Source organism: Nematolebias whitei, chromosome 3 (genome assembly GCF_014905685.2).
Source record: "Nematolebias whitei isolate Nwh7 chromosome 3, NemWhi1, whole genome shotgun sequence".
Taxonomy (NCBI): Eukaryota; Metazoa; Chordata; class Actinopteri; order Cyprinodontiformes; family Rivulidae; genus Nematolebias; species Nematolebias whitei.
In genome coordinates, this window is record NC_056500.1 from 35,559,067 (window position 1) to 35,573,007 (window position 13,941).

General features: G+C 41.3%; 1 protein-coding gene across 1 annotated transcript in view; it reads left to right on the plus strand.

Moving 5' to 3' along the window:
• Positions 1 to 8,053, plus strand: part of LOC119408066 (solute carrier family 22 member 7-like) — a 14,026-nt gene extending 5,973 nt beyond the window's left edge. Inside the window, exons 5-10 of the mRNA XM_037674903.1 lie at positions 3,541 to 3,664; positions 3,754 to 3,863; positions 7,139 to 7,353; positions 7,452 to 7,560; positions 7,648 to 7,854; positions 8,007 to 8,053. Of these exons, the coding sequence (XP_037530831.1) occupies positions 3,541 to 3,664; positions 3,754 to 3,863; positions 7,139 to 7,353; positions 7,452 to 7,560; positions 7,648 to 7,854; positions 8,007 to 8,040 (799 nt within the window). The 3' untranslated portion in view covers positions 8,041 to 8,053. The remainder of the gene's footprint in view (positions 1 to 3,540; positions 3,665 to 3,753; positions 3,864 to 7,138; positions 7,354 to 7,451; positions 7,561 to 7,647; positions 7,855 to 8,006) is intronic.
• Positions 8,054 to 13,941: the final 5,888 nt, after the last annotated feature.

Consider the following 13,941-nt stretch of genomic DNA (forward strand, 5'->3'; position numbering starts at 1 on the left):
ATCAAGAGAAATAAAAAAATTCTGTGAAAATACAGTGTGAGTACAAGGGGCTGAATGACTGCTAAAATTAGCTGAAGAAGATAAAAGGGAATTTTAGCTAAAAGAAACAAAACACTGGCCAAAAGCCAAGGGTAGCAATAGCTAATACTGAAAAGTAGCAAAAGGCTAATTAAAAGCATCAAATGGTTAATTGAAAGTATTAAATGCCTAGCAGAAAGCTAAAAGTAGGAAACGGCTAACTAAAAGCTAGAAGGACCAAAATGCTAGCTAAAAGCTATAAAAGCTAATAGCATTAAAAGGCTTGCTGAAAATCAAAGCAGCAAAACAGTAGCAAAAAGTGAAAGTAAGTAGCATTAGAAGACAAAAACAGGGGTTTTAAGTATTCTGAAGTAGATTTCAGAGAATACTGTAATGTTTTTTGAAGAAATTAAAGAAGTCAACATATTTTAGTGGGAAACTAAAGTTAAAGTTTATTTTTTAAACTTTATAAACATTATCAAAACAACAAACGTCATAATACCGACTCAGTGAGCTGAAAGTTTTTATTTAGGAATGGCTAAATTATCACAAAGTGAGCAGACAAAGTTACATTGCAAAAAATATACAGAAATATTAACATCCTCTCACGTTTTCTGCCCTGCCTGCCATAGTTCCTGCCTTCGCGTTTTGTTTTCCTCACAGCTCCTGTCTATCTGCACTTCAAGTCTGCTCATGCCACTTCTCTGTCACCACACCCACTCAGCTAATTCACCACAATCAGTCCTCATGCTGTTCACCTGTTTTCCCCAGTACTTAAACCCCACGTTCACATCATTCATCCTTCCATCCATCCATTTTCTTTACCCGTTTATTCCATTTTGGGTCACGGGGGTCGCTGGCGCCCATGTCCAGCAATCACTGTGCGAGGGGCGGGGAACACCCTGGACGGGTCGCAAGTCCATCACAGGGACACATAGAGACAAACGAGACAAACAACCATTCACTCTCTCACTCACCCCTAGGGACAATTTAGAGTTACCAATCAGCCTAACATGCATGTTTTTGGTCTGCGGGAGGAAACTGGAGCACCCGGAGAAAACCCACGCATGCACGGAGAGAACATGCAAACTCCACCCAGAAGGCCCCTGGACCGGGATTTGAACCAGGGACCTGTTCACTGAGAGGCAGCAGCTCTACCAGATGCGCCACCGTGCTGCCCTCACATCATTCAGTGCCAGATTATCAAAAGCCATAAAGTGAGTAAATGTCCAGCGTCCCACACCACAGTCTTGTTTGTCTTCCTGGTTCTGATCTCATGCCTGCCTCACGGATTCCTCGCCTTGCTCATCCCCTGTCTGTTTTGGATATCTGCTCTGCTCATGGCAATGACTTCTGCTTCCTCTATTACGACCATGTCTTCTGGATTATGTCTCAAGTTTGGCTATGTTTGGCTATGGATTTCTGACCACCCGTGTATGACCCCCGCCTGTTTCTCTGAACCTGCCATTAGGATCTCCCTCCCAAGTGCTCACCGCTCAGCTCTGTCTCAAAGCCCGCTCTCCTTCACCACTGGTGACGTCACTCCTACTAACTCCTTCAAGGAACCCCTCAACAGAACTTTCTGATCTTTACTTTTGAACTCCTGCTCATTCTCTCCTGTCTCTTCAGATTGGGCTGGCCTCAGGACTCTGACCTCCATCAGAAGCAGTTTATTAATAAATCTTTTAAACCTTCCTGTTGTCTGTGATCTGGTTGGGATCCCTAAACCCCGTTCTTGCTCCTCAAGAGGAAGCTCAATGGAAGAACATTGAAGAGGCTCTGATACCCACCCCGCTACAAGCACTCCTAGCAGACAGTGACCTGCAAAATGCTATAAAGAATATAGATAACCCTTGGATCAAGCTGACTCTGAAAAAGTGGAAAACCGTAACAACATACAAATTAGAAGGGGGGATATAGTAATCTTAAAGTGGTGTGCATATGATACATAAATTAGACACTAGCTTCAAAGAATGGACACAGAAAGGATTAACGGCTGTGTGTAAGATGATGAAAGACAATACGCTACAAAGTTTAGAAAGAATTAAAGAAATTACTCGTTAGAAACACAGGATTTTTTTCGTTATCTACAGGTAAGACAGTCAGTGATAGTTGATGGGCAAATGAAGCTTTTATGAAGTATTGAACCAGTTGGGCCAATTGTTTCAAAAATAGGTTCATTTGTTGAAGCTTCAGTTACACTGACCTCTTGTGGCATTTTGCAATGCTGCTGTCAAATTAGGCGTTATGCTTTAAGTGGCACACACCGAAGAACTTCAGTGACTAGTGTTAAAGAAACTACTGTGGTAAAAAAACAGATTTTTTAAAATTCATCAACTTTCTATGTTGTCTGGTTTGATATTTATTTATGCTTACATGTTTTTGAATAAAGATTGATACATGTGCATTGAAGAGATTTAATAAAAATGTTGCAATGGTATTGTGCTTGTGTAACTGTGGCAGAGTCCGAGTCTTTATCATTCTTAAAATAACAATGAAATGACGTCTCCAGCATCTCCATGTTTGGCACTGAAGTGTCTAATCATAGAGGAGGTATCATGATGCTTCAGGTGAACACACCAAACACTGCACCTGTAGAAATACACTAATGTAAATAAAAATAATAATTTGAGCCCATACTGATATGATTATTACAATCACATGCATCATTTTACTGTAATTATATTAAATACATGGGTTAAATGGGTTGATAATATCTACACTGCTGAATATTACTATAACTTTTTTGACATTTAAATGTCAAAACCACCTTATCATGAGCAGAATGAAGTGTTCCCATATGTTAGAACAACCTCTTTTCCTGGCTGCCTCCATAATTACTCAATTTCAACTAACGGCAAAAACAAACCTACTCTCCAACACATTGCAAATATTTTAGAGCTATTTGATAATGTTGAGCGCTCTCAATTCAAAACTGTCTCAACCTGTCACCTGTCAGAATCGAGACGAGGCGGTGCCAGGGAATCAGGTGTTTGGACCATGAACCAGTCAAGCAATTCATACTGACAACGAAACAGTTTGTGTTTCGGATGTCACGTGTCATGTGACTTTTTCCTCACCAAAACAGGCTTCGAAGCAGTGCTCCGATGTAATTTTACTGCAGGGTTCGAAGCATGTTTTGAAGCTTTTGTTTCATACTACCATCACTAAGTGATAAAACAAATGTCAGAATTGAGCAAACAGCTGTTGGACCAGTTTAAAGAGGCATATGATTCAAACAAACATAGAAGGATTATCTCAGGCCTGTATAAAGGACTTGTAAACATGAAAGCACATTCAACTTCATACATCAAAACAAAATGGGAACCCACGGAGCGAACTCCACCCAGAAAGGTTCACAGCCTGGATGTGATCTGGCGACCTTCTCGCTGAGAGGCAACAACTCTACCCACTGAATCACCATGCTTCCCAAAATAAAAAAACAATATTGTGAAAGAAGAACCAGTGTTCAGTAAAATAATGTTGCTGTGAAACTGCAGTCACAGAAATGGTTTCCTTCAGGTGGCTTCCAGAGTCGGCCCGTTGGCTCGTAGCGAAAGGGAGGTTTGATGCCGCTCATCGGTACATCGTGAACTGTGCTGAAGTGAACAGCAGATCCAAGAGCATCACCAGTCTCACACCAGGGGTAAGTGTTGTGTAACACAATGAATTGCACCACTGAAATGACTGACAACCTGAAATAAAACGAATAATTCTAACTTTGTCTTCCTACAGATATTAATGCAATCTGCAGAAGCTGAAACTGCAGATAAGAAGCACACTATTATGGATCTTTTCAGGACTCCAAACATGAGAAAGCTGGCAATTTGCTCAGGAATAGTGTGGTACATAAACAGTTATAAAACAATGATTATATTCAGCACTTTAAAAATATCTGGATGGATGATGGAGGGATAATGGATGGATGGAAGGATGGATGATATAACTAGATGATGAATGATGGAAAGATGATGGATGGATGAACGCTGGATGGATGATGGATGGATGGATGGATGATGGAAGGATGATCCACACTTGTGTAATAGTTATAATGCAATAATAATAATAATATTTATAATTATAATAATGATATCTGAAGGGTATTTCTAACTGAAATGAAGAAGAAAACAGCCTAAAAGGGTCTGCTTGTTCAGTTTTTCCACATGGTTTTAAAGACCTTGTTTTTTTAATGTAGCTCCGTTCTAAAGTATTTCTCTATTTATTATTGCTGCGAAGATTACAAACATTAAAGATTAAAAACCCACACACACCTCAGTCCCCAACAGTTCCTAAAACAGTCACTTTATCTGTACAGGACAGAACAGTTCTTCTGTCCTGTTTTTGGACACACTTTGATATTAATCAGTTATTTGCTAAAAAATATCTTTGGCACAGCTGGCTCTGTGAAAGAAACCTTGTGATTCTCTGATTTGTTTACTTAGTCAGTCTGTAATTGGGTTTCAGGGTCTTTAAAAATCTGATGTTTTGCAGTCGATTTATCAGAAAAGAAGAAAACTAAAAGCTAGAAGAAGCAGAATGTTAGCAAGCTGCTCATGTGAGAAGGAAGGTAGATGTTTTATGTGTCCACGAGACCAAGTAGAAGGGCAGCAAGGCTTGCAGCATTGGAGCAGGGTTTAAACAGTTTTACCATGGTGTGGATAGAAACAGAAATGGAGTAGGGGTGGTCCTGAAGGAGGAATTCAGGACCACCCCTAAAATAATGTAGTAGAGGGAAAAGAGTGTCAGATAGTATGATGTGTCTGAAGATAGAAGTAGAAGGTCAAATGCTAAATACTGTCAGTGGTTAGCTTCACAGGTTGGATGTGATGTGAAGGAGAGATAAATTTTGAAAGGATCTGGATGAAGTGATAGAGAGTATTCTCAGGGAGAAGAGAGAGGTGATTGGAGCAGATCTGAATGGACATGTTGGTGAAGGAAACAGAGGGGATGAGGAAATGATGGGTAGGTTTGGTGTCAAGGAAAGAAACCAGGAAGGACAGATGATGGTGGAGTTTGCCAAAAGAATGAAAATAGCTGTAGTCAACACTTATTTCCAAAATAGAGAGGAACATAGAGTAACCTATAAGATTGGAGTCAGAAATATGCAGGTAGACTACATTCTGTGTAGACAAAAAAACCTGAGAGAGATTGGAGACTGTAGGGTTGTGGCAGGGGGAATTGTGGCCAGACACCGTCGGATGGTTGTGTGTAGAACGACTGTTGTTGTGAATGAGAGAAAAAGAGTAAAATCAGAGAAGAAGACCAAATGGTGGAAGCTGAAGAAGGAAGAATGTTGTGAGAAATTCAGAGAGGAGCTGTTAAAGTCTCTGGGTGGTAAGAAAGAGCTTCCAGATGACTGGACTACTACAGCAACTGGATTAGAGAGACAGGAAGGAAGGTACTTGGTGTGTCATCTGGTGGATGATAAGGAAATCTGGTGGTGGCATAGTGAATTGCAGGAAGCTATTCAAAGAAAGAGGTTAGCCAAGAAGAAATGTGACAGTGAGGATTGTAGAGAGGAGACAAGAATATAAGGAGATGCAATGTAGAGCAAAGAGGGAGGTAGCAAAGGCAAAGCAGAGGACGTACGATGAGTTGTATGGGAGGCTGGAGGGTGAGAAGGTTTTTTACTGATTGGCGAGACAGAGGGATCAGGGTGGAAAGGATATGTAGCAGGTTGGGCTTGTTAAATATAGGAATGGTAATGTTCTATCTATTGAGGAGACCTTGACTGGAAGATGGAAGGAGTACTTTGAGGAACTAATGAAATGAAGAGAAAGAAGAGTAGAGGTCATAGAAACTGTGGACCAGGAAGTGGGAAAGATTAGTGAGGGTGAAGTCTGGAAAGCTCTGAAAAGAATGAAGAAGGGGAAGGAAGTAGGACCTGATGACATACCAGTGGAGGTTTGGAAATGTCTTGGAGAGATGGCAGTGAGGTTTTTGACTCAAATATTCATTGGCATATTTGAGGGTGAGGAAATGCCTGAGGAATGGGAAAAATATGCTGGTGCCCATTTTTAAGAACAAGGGTGATGCACAGAGTTGTAGCAACTACAGGGAAATTAACTTGTTGAGTCAAAGAAGATCTGGGAGAGAGTTGTGGAAGCAAGACTTAGACGAGATGTGACTTTTTGTGAGCAGCAGCATGGATTTATGCCAAGAAAGAGCACCACAGATGCCATCTTTGCATTGAGGATACTGATGGAGAAGTACAGAGAGGGTCAGAAAGAACTCAATTTTGTCGTTGTGGATTTAGAAAGTAGGGTACCGAGGGAGGAGGTGTGGTACTGCATGAGGAAATCTGGAGTAGCAGAAAAGTATGTTAGACTGGTACAGGACATGTATGAGGACAGCAGGACAGTGGTGAGATGTGCTGTAGGAGTGACAGATAGCTTCAAGGTAGAGGTGGGATTGCATCAAGGATTGGCTCTGAGTCCCTTCTTGTTTGCTCTGGTGATGGACCGACTAACAGATGAAGTCAGGCAGGAATCCACGTGCACTATGATGTTTGCAGATGACATTGTGATCTGTGGTGAGAACAGGGAACAGGTGGAAGCGCTTTACAGTACAACACAATATGTGCCCTCATTTACTCATCCACACAGTGCTCTACTAGATCTCTACAAAGATAATCTGAATCTTTAGAGACTAATCAGTGCTTTTAGACCACATCCATACACCAATGGGACACGTATCAGTGGCAATGAGGGGTTCAATGTCTTGCCCAGCAACACTTCAACATGTGACTGCTGGTGGAATCGAACCCCCAACTCTCCCATTTGAGTACGACTGATCTAACCACTCAGCCACAGCTGAAACAAGTTAATTTATTCAGAAACTTTATGTAATTAAAAATGTCAAACCTTTAGTCATATAATGTATTATGCTTGTATGTCATATGTACCGATAATTTAGTAATGATGATATTTTTAACACGATTTTTTAAATGCCAAATTATTTAGAGAAAGCTGATTTAATTGGACTGATGATGAATTCTAACCACAAAAACTGCTACAAGACTTTTCTATCAAACAAAAATAAAGTATGATTAGCCCTGAGAACAGTTGAATTAAAGTTATGACTGTTGATTTAAAAGACTGAATCTCATTTTGTTTTGCAGGTATGGCGTTGCATTTACCTATTATGGGATAAGTCTGAACATCGCAAGCTTCGGGCTGAATCCTTACCTCACGCAGTTCATCTTCGCTTCAATCGAGATGCCAATGAAGATCGGGGTTTATTTCTGCTTGGAGAAAATGGGCAGGAGAAAATGTGAAACGGGAGCCCTGCTCTCCACCGGTCTCTGCCTCTTCATCAACATTTTCATCCCAGAAGGTTTTTTCTCTCTTTGTGCTTCACTTGATCTTTGTTATGAGTTATAGTTTTAGATTTTTGATTGTATTTTGTCAACTTTGAAAACATTTCCCCTTCAGATAAGTCAGTGATTCGTACGATTGTGGCGGTTCTTGGTAAATCCATGTCGGAGGCCTCGTTTACAATATTCTTCCTCTACACAACTGAACTTTATCCAACTGTAGTGAGGTTAGTCATGGACAAACATCCCCAGCCAATTTGATGATGATTTATCAGACTGTGTTGCTTTAAGCCAAAGGTTTTTTTTTCTTCCAGGCAGAACGGTTTAGGCTACACATCATTTCTGGCACGGTTGGGGGTATCCATTTCTCCTCTCGTCGTGCTGTTGGACGATGTGTGGCATTTCCTCCCTGCAGCCACGTACTGCGCTGTGGCTATTTGCTCTGGTTTGGTTACTTTGCTTCTGCCTGAAACATTAAACACCCAGCTGCCACAGTTAATTGAAGACATCGAAAAACCCAGGTAACCATGAATAGGATCCAACAATAAATCTACGGTTAGCTAGTTACTGAGTCTTGCTGCTAATGTGGTGTCAAAGGTTTCATTTTCACAAAATATTTTTGAAAATATCAATGCTTAACATAATTAATGACTTTGTCAAATCTGAATTGCAGGAGACAATCAACAAGAAAGAAAGAAACTGAATAAAACCCAACAGGCCGTCCATTTTCTGAACCAAACGTGTTCAGGGGGAGGAGTGGGACACACCTTGATCAGGTCGTCCATCCATCACTGAAAAAAGAACGTTTTAATTGTTAAAAGAAGCTGTTAATTTGGAAATTAAGAACTGTCCTGTTTTTAACAAACTGTTGTTAAAATGACCAATAAATACTGAAACCAGAACGATGGAGGTTTGTCTACTGTTCAACTTTTGAGTTGAGGAGTGAGACTTTACATTTTTGTTTGGTTTGGATGCCGAAGGTTGTAGACATAAATAATAGTGTTAAATTACAAAATATCATGCATAGATTATATTATTGTCAGTAATGTACACATGGAGGCAACAACCCTGCCTTTAGCTCTGCTGGTGTTAGCACAGTGCTTGACAAAAAGGGATTTCATGGGTGTATATTATTAAAAAACATTAACTAAAAAACACAAAGGGAAACTCTGTCCATCTCCTAATGGACCCAAGCAAAACTAAAGAAGAAACACTCAGAAGGAATGGTCCAATTTGGACGTAATTTGGTACACATGCAGACCAGTGATGGGTAAGTAAATGATTTGATTTAAATAGGAAGAAGATGCCTCCTCGGCACATTTGACAGCATAACCATGATTTAATCAAGTTTGACAGGTTGCATTGTGGGTTATCTTTTACCTGCTTCTTCATTTTGGGTCACGGGGTCGCTGCTGCCCATGTCCAGCAATCTGTGCAAGGGGCGGGGTACACCTGGACAGGTTGCAAGTCCAACACAGGGACACACAGAGACAAACGGGACAAACAACCATTCTTTCTCTCTCTCATGTCTCACAGCAAAAACAGGAGTATTAATTCAACTCACAGTGTTCAATTTGACACTTGTTCTGAGTTTATATAATTGTCACAGATTCTAAGTTAAAAGTACACTTTGAAAAGTGTTAATATTTTAACTCTTTAATAGTGTTAAATATTTGACACCCTTGGTGTTGTTTTATGACACCACTTAAGTGCACGTTTAACTCAAAATAGTGTTATTCCCTTTCACTGTGTTAATTTTTTAATATAATTGTTATTTTATGACGTAATTAAGTGTTTTTAACACTAAAATTGTGTTATTTCCTTTCACTAATGTGTTAACATTCATTGTTTTGTTTTACAAAACATTAAAAGTGCATTCTGTGTTTACTAGCCTAACATGCATGTCACCAAATCTGAAAATTCTTGTAGTCACCAGTAAGGCTACAGAAAGTTAACACACACAACACACTCTTTACAGTTGCATCATAAGTTCAGATGTGTTGACCAGCAACAGCGAGAAAGTAAAAAAAATAAAATAATTCTTTATATATATATATATTTTTTTTAAAGCAACTTCCCATCACCATAGGAATTAGCGTAATAACAAGATCAGTCACAACTTCAGAATAATCAGAATCAGAATAAACTTTATTGTCATTGCACCGAGATACATCAAGAATATGTACGTACAGTCGACCGAAAGATGGGCGGAGTGCACAAAGCTGCAGCTATTAAATAGCGCGGCCCTCTTATTCTTATTCGAAATAATATTTTGCTTAGATGAGAAAAGGAAAGAAAACTTAAACATTTATCAACTCCACCTGGAGTGAATCTAACTCAGTCACAGGTGTTAACACCGTGCTTGACTCACACCGCTCAGAGCTTTTTGATCACCACAAGTGTTAAAACAACTCCCAAATCAGCACCCATCAACTCTGTGATAGGGACAATTTAGAGTCACCAATCAGTCTAACATGCATGTTTTTGATCTGTGGGAGGAAACCGGAGTACCTGGAAAAAACCCACGCATGCACGGAGAGAATGTGCACACTCCACCCAGAAAGGCCCCCAGACTGGGATTTGAGCCGGGGATCTGCTTGCTGAGAGACAGCAGCTCTACCAGTTGTGCCACCATGCTGCCCTGCATGACACTCTTTGATCATATATTTGTGTGTCATGTACAGATTTCACAGTGACCCAGTGCAGGAACCAATGAATAAGTGAAGGTATCCACACGTCATGAAGGTTCTGGTTATCCCGAGACAGAGCACACGAAGGGATGATCATCATTATGTGTGGAGAGTATTACAGAACCCGGTGCCACCTGCACCTGCCATCTGAACATAGGGTCTGGACTTTTTACTGGTGATTCTGCACTATGATTGAATGATTGGAACCAGCAACCAGAGCAGAGTTAGCTGCAGTTGGACTGGTGCCATAACAATGATGCATGGAAGGACAATGAGTAGTGTTGTATCACGCTCAGAATTGAGTTTCAGTGCTGCATTACCTCAGGTGGCCATTGTGTGCATAAAAGACAGCTGTGGGGGCAGAGGACTGACCCTGAGAGAGACACAGGTGTTACTCTGGGTGTCATGGTGTGAGGAGCCATAGGGTGTGACTTCAGGACATCTCTGGTAGGGATTCAGTGCACCTTGACTGCCCATTGCTACATCAGTAACATACCTAATCCACGTTCGTTTACACAGGGTACATGTGTCTCTGGACAGTCTGATTTATGTCTAGGTCCCGCTATGACCAGTTGGGTCCCTCAAACTTTTACTAATCAAGCATGTGCGGGACCAGCTCAAATTTCGGATCCATCCCAGAACCAGCAGGATCTTGAGGGCCTGTTGCTATTTCATGTCCACCACTCCATCCTGTTGCAGGAAAGGATAAAACAGCAGAAATATTTCAATCAACCATCAGTCATGACCTCCTTCCACATCCTACTGACTCTGGGCCAGCAATGTGTTCATACTACTGCTTTTGTTATCCATTGAAAAGACTTGCTTCATGTTCCCCCCAATTTGAGTTTGTAACATTTTGTTTCCGTGAGCATACTAACTGATTGCTCTGTCTAAAGGACATTTTTCCAGAGGGTTTGTAGTTTGCTCAGGTGCATGTCCTAAACAGTGATAACCTTTTAGAAACAATTCTTCCTTGTTCAGCATAAAAACTGATTCCTGTAGATTATTTTAGGTCATAGGTCACTAATAGGTGGACGTGGGTCCGGATTTGGACCCAATGATGATTCTGTCCGGACCCGTGCCCAATCTGATAAATTCACGAAACTAGATAATTTTCATGGAGCATTTTTCCAGCGATAGACGGCTTAGGTGCAGAGCCAATCAGAGAAGCAGGAGGTGTGTTTTGGAGGTTCACTTTACTTCAGGTGTTACAGTAATAGCGTCACTCAATATGAGCCAATCAAATGTTTAGTTTTCCCTGCACGGCCGGTGCACCGAGCTCAGTCTCACCAGAGATGAGCTGAGAAGGAGGAAAGAGGAAGACACATCATGTTATGCTCCAAAATAAGAAAAGTTGATGCTGAAAACTGCTGTTGTAAAGATGAATGGACAGAGAAATTTATGTTCATTCTTCCGGCAGGAAGTTCAAAACGTTTGCCTCACGTGCTCCGAAACGGTCGCATTAATTAAAAATGGCAATGTGAAGCGATCTTCACTACATCTCTTTTGAGCAACGTTATCTGCTGAAGTCCGAGCAGAGAGCAGTAAATTAACCAAACTGCAAGCCCAGTATGACACAACCACCCTCCTCATCACAAATACTTTTACAGCCCAGCAGCTGCTGAATGTTCACTCAAGGTATCATGGATTTTGGAGCAACATAAAAAAAACATTTAGTGATGGGACAGTCCTGAAGGAGTGCTTAAATGCTGTTGCTGAGACTTGATGGAAAACAAAAAGACGAGATGTGTGAAAAAAGCATACAAATCCCGATGTCAGCTTCAACACCAATCAGAAATATTAGCAGATGATGTTCTGGCACAGCTGGATGCAGCTGTTCAGAGTGCACCATGCATCTCTTTGGCCATCGATGTGTCTACAAATGTTACTGATGATGCTCAGCGTCCTAGATGAGAATGGCTCTGACTCCAACCAAGATTTAACACTGGCAGGACAATCCCATGACAATTTCTCTCATTAAGAAAAGTAAAATAAGAATAATTAAAAATAAAAGGTGTTGTTAAAATATCCTGATGCATGCTCAATAATCCAGGTAGAAAAATCTAAAAAAGTTAAATCTGGTCCTCTGGACATTCAAAAAACAAAACAAAGCAAAACAACAAGAAAATGTAGAAACGTTTCCTCTCTCATCCGAGAGACTTCCTCAGTCTGAGGTGCTGTATTCAGCTCAGTCTCTTAAATAGCACCTTCTTAGAGTGGATCAACCAGTTTGCTGCTGACAACCAAAACCAGCTGATCACATGCTCAAGAAGGACCATCAGCCTAACAATGGATCATTAGCACACTGATGGCTGTTTACTGTTCACAGAGGGCTGAGTGATACTAGCAATCACAGCATTGTAAGAGGGGGACAGTTGAACCCGGAGGCCTCCACCCCTGTTTAACGATGGACGATTTCTTTTCACAAAGATGGCCTCCTTTACTCCTCTCTCAAACCATCGTTTCTCTCTGTCCAGGATGTGAACATCTTCATCCCTGAAAGAGTGACCGCTGGCCTGGAGATGAGTGTAGACCGCAGAGTCCTGGCCTGATGATGTTGATCTTCTGTGCTGGTCCATCCTTTTGGCCAGTGGCTGTTTTGTTTCCCCGATGTAAGACTGATCACAGCCCTCCTGACACTGAACAGCATACACAATATTACTCTGTTTGTGCCGGGGGACTGGATCTTTGGGATGAACCAGTCTTTGCCGTAATGTAGTTTGGGGTTTAAAAGCCACTGTGACATTGTGTTTAGAAAATAAACGTCTCAGTTTCTCTGATACCCCCTCAACATATGGAATGACCACTGGTCTGGGTTCCTCCTTTTCACCTGTTGGCTGACTGGAGTCCTGTTTGGGTTTCTTCTCTGCTTTCAGGAAGGCCCAGTTAGGATATCCACATTGCTCTAGAGCCTGTCTCGTGTAGGATTTCTCCTTCTGCCTGGCTCCTGAGCTAGTGGGGATGCTGTCTGCTCTGTGATACAGAGTCCTGATGACTCCTAACTTCTGCTCCAAAGCGTGATGGGAGTCAAACTGCAAATACTGGTCTGTGTGGGTGGGTTTGCGGTACACCTCAGTTTGCAAATGTCCTCTATCAGAGACTGAGACTTCACAGTCCAAGAAAGCCAACCTGCCATTTTTTACATCTTCTCGTGTGAACTTGATGTATTTATCCACAGAGTTGATGTGGTCAGTAAAATGTTGGACTTCCTGAGATTTAATTTTAACCCAGGTGTCGTCAACATACCTGAACCAATGACTTGGTGGTGTCCCTGAAAAGGACGTCAAGGCTCTCTTTTCTCCCTCCTCCATGTACAGGTTGGCAACAATAGGAGAAACTGGAGACCCCATAGCACACCCATGTTTCTGCCTATAATATTGCTCCCCATATGTGAAGTAGGTTGACTGCAGGCACAGTTTCAAGAGTTGACACAGTTGTTCTGTAGAAAGTGTGGTCCTGCTGCTCAGAGTGGTGTCTGATTTTAATCTTAAACTGACCACCTCTACTGCATCATCAACAGGAATGCACGTAAAGAGTGATGTGACATCAAAAGAGACCATTGTTTCATCAGTCTCCATGATGACATCCCTCACCTTATCCACAAAGTCCATGGTGTTCTGTATGTGGTGTTCTGAGCTGCCAACTAAAGGGATGAGTACATACACCAGATATTTGGAAACATTGGAAGTGACAGAGTTAATCATGCTAACGATTGGTCTTAAAGGTACACCTTGTTTGTGGATTTTAGGTAAACCATACAGACTAGGTGTGGCCTCCCCTGGGTACAGTCTGTGGTACAGAAAACGGTCAATAGCCTTGTCCTGCTCCAAATTTTTCAGGCAATCTATTAACTTCTTCTTGTAACCACTTCCTGGATCTCTTTTCAGAGGTTCATAAGTGTTTAAGTCACTAAGGAGT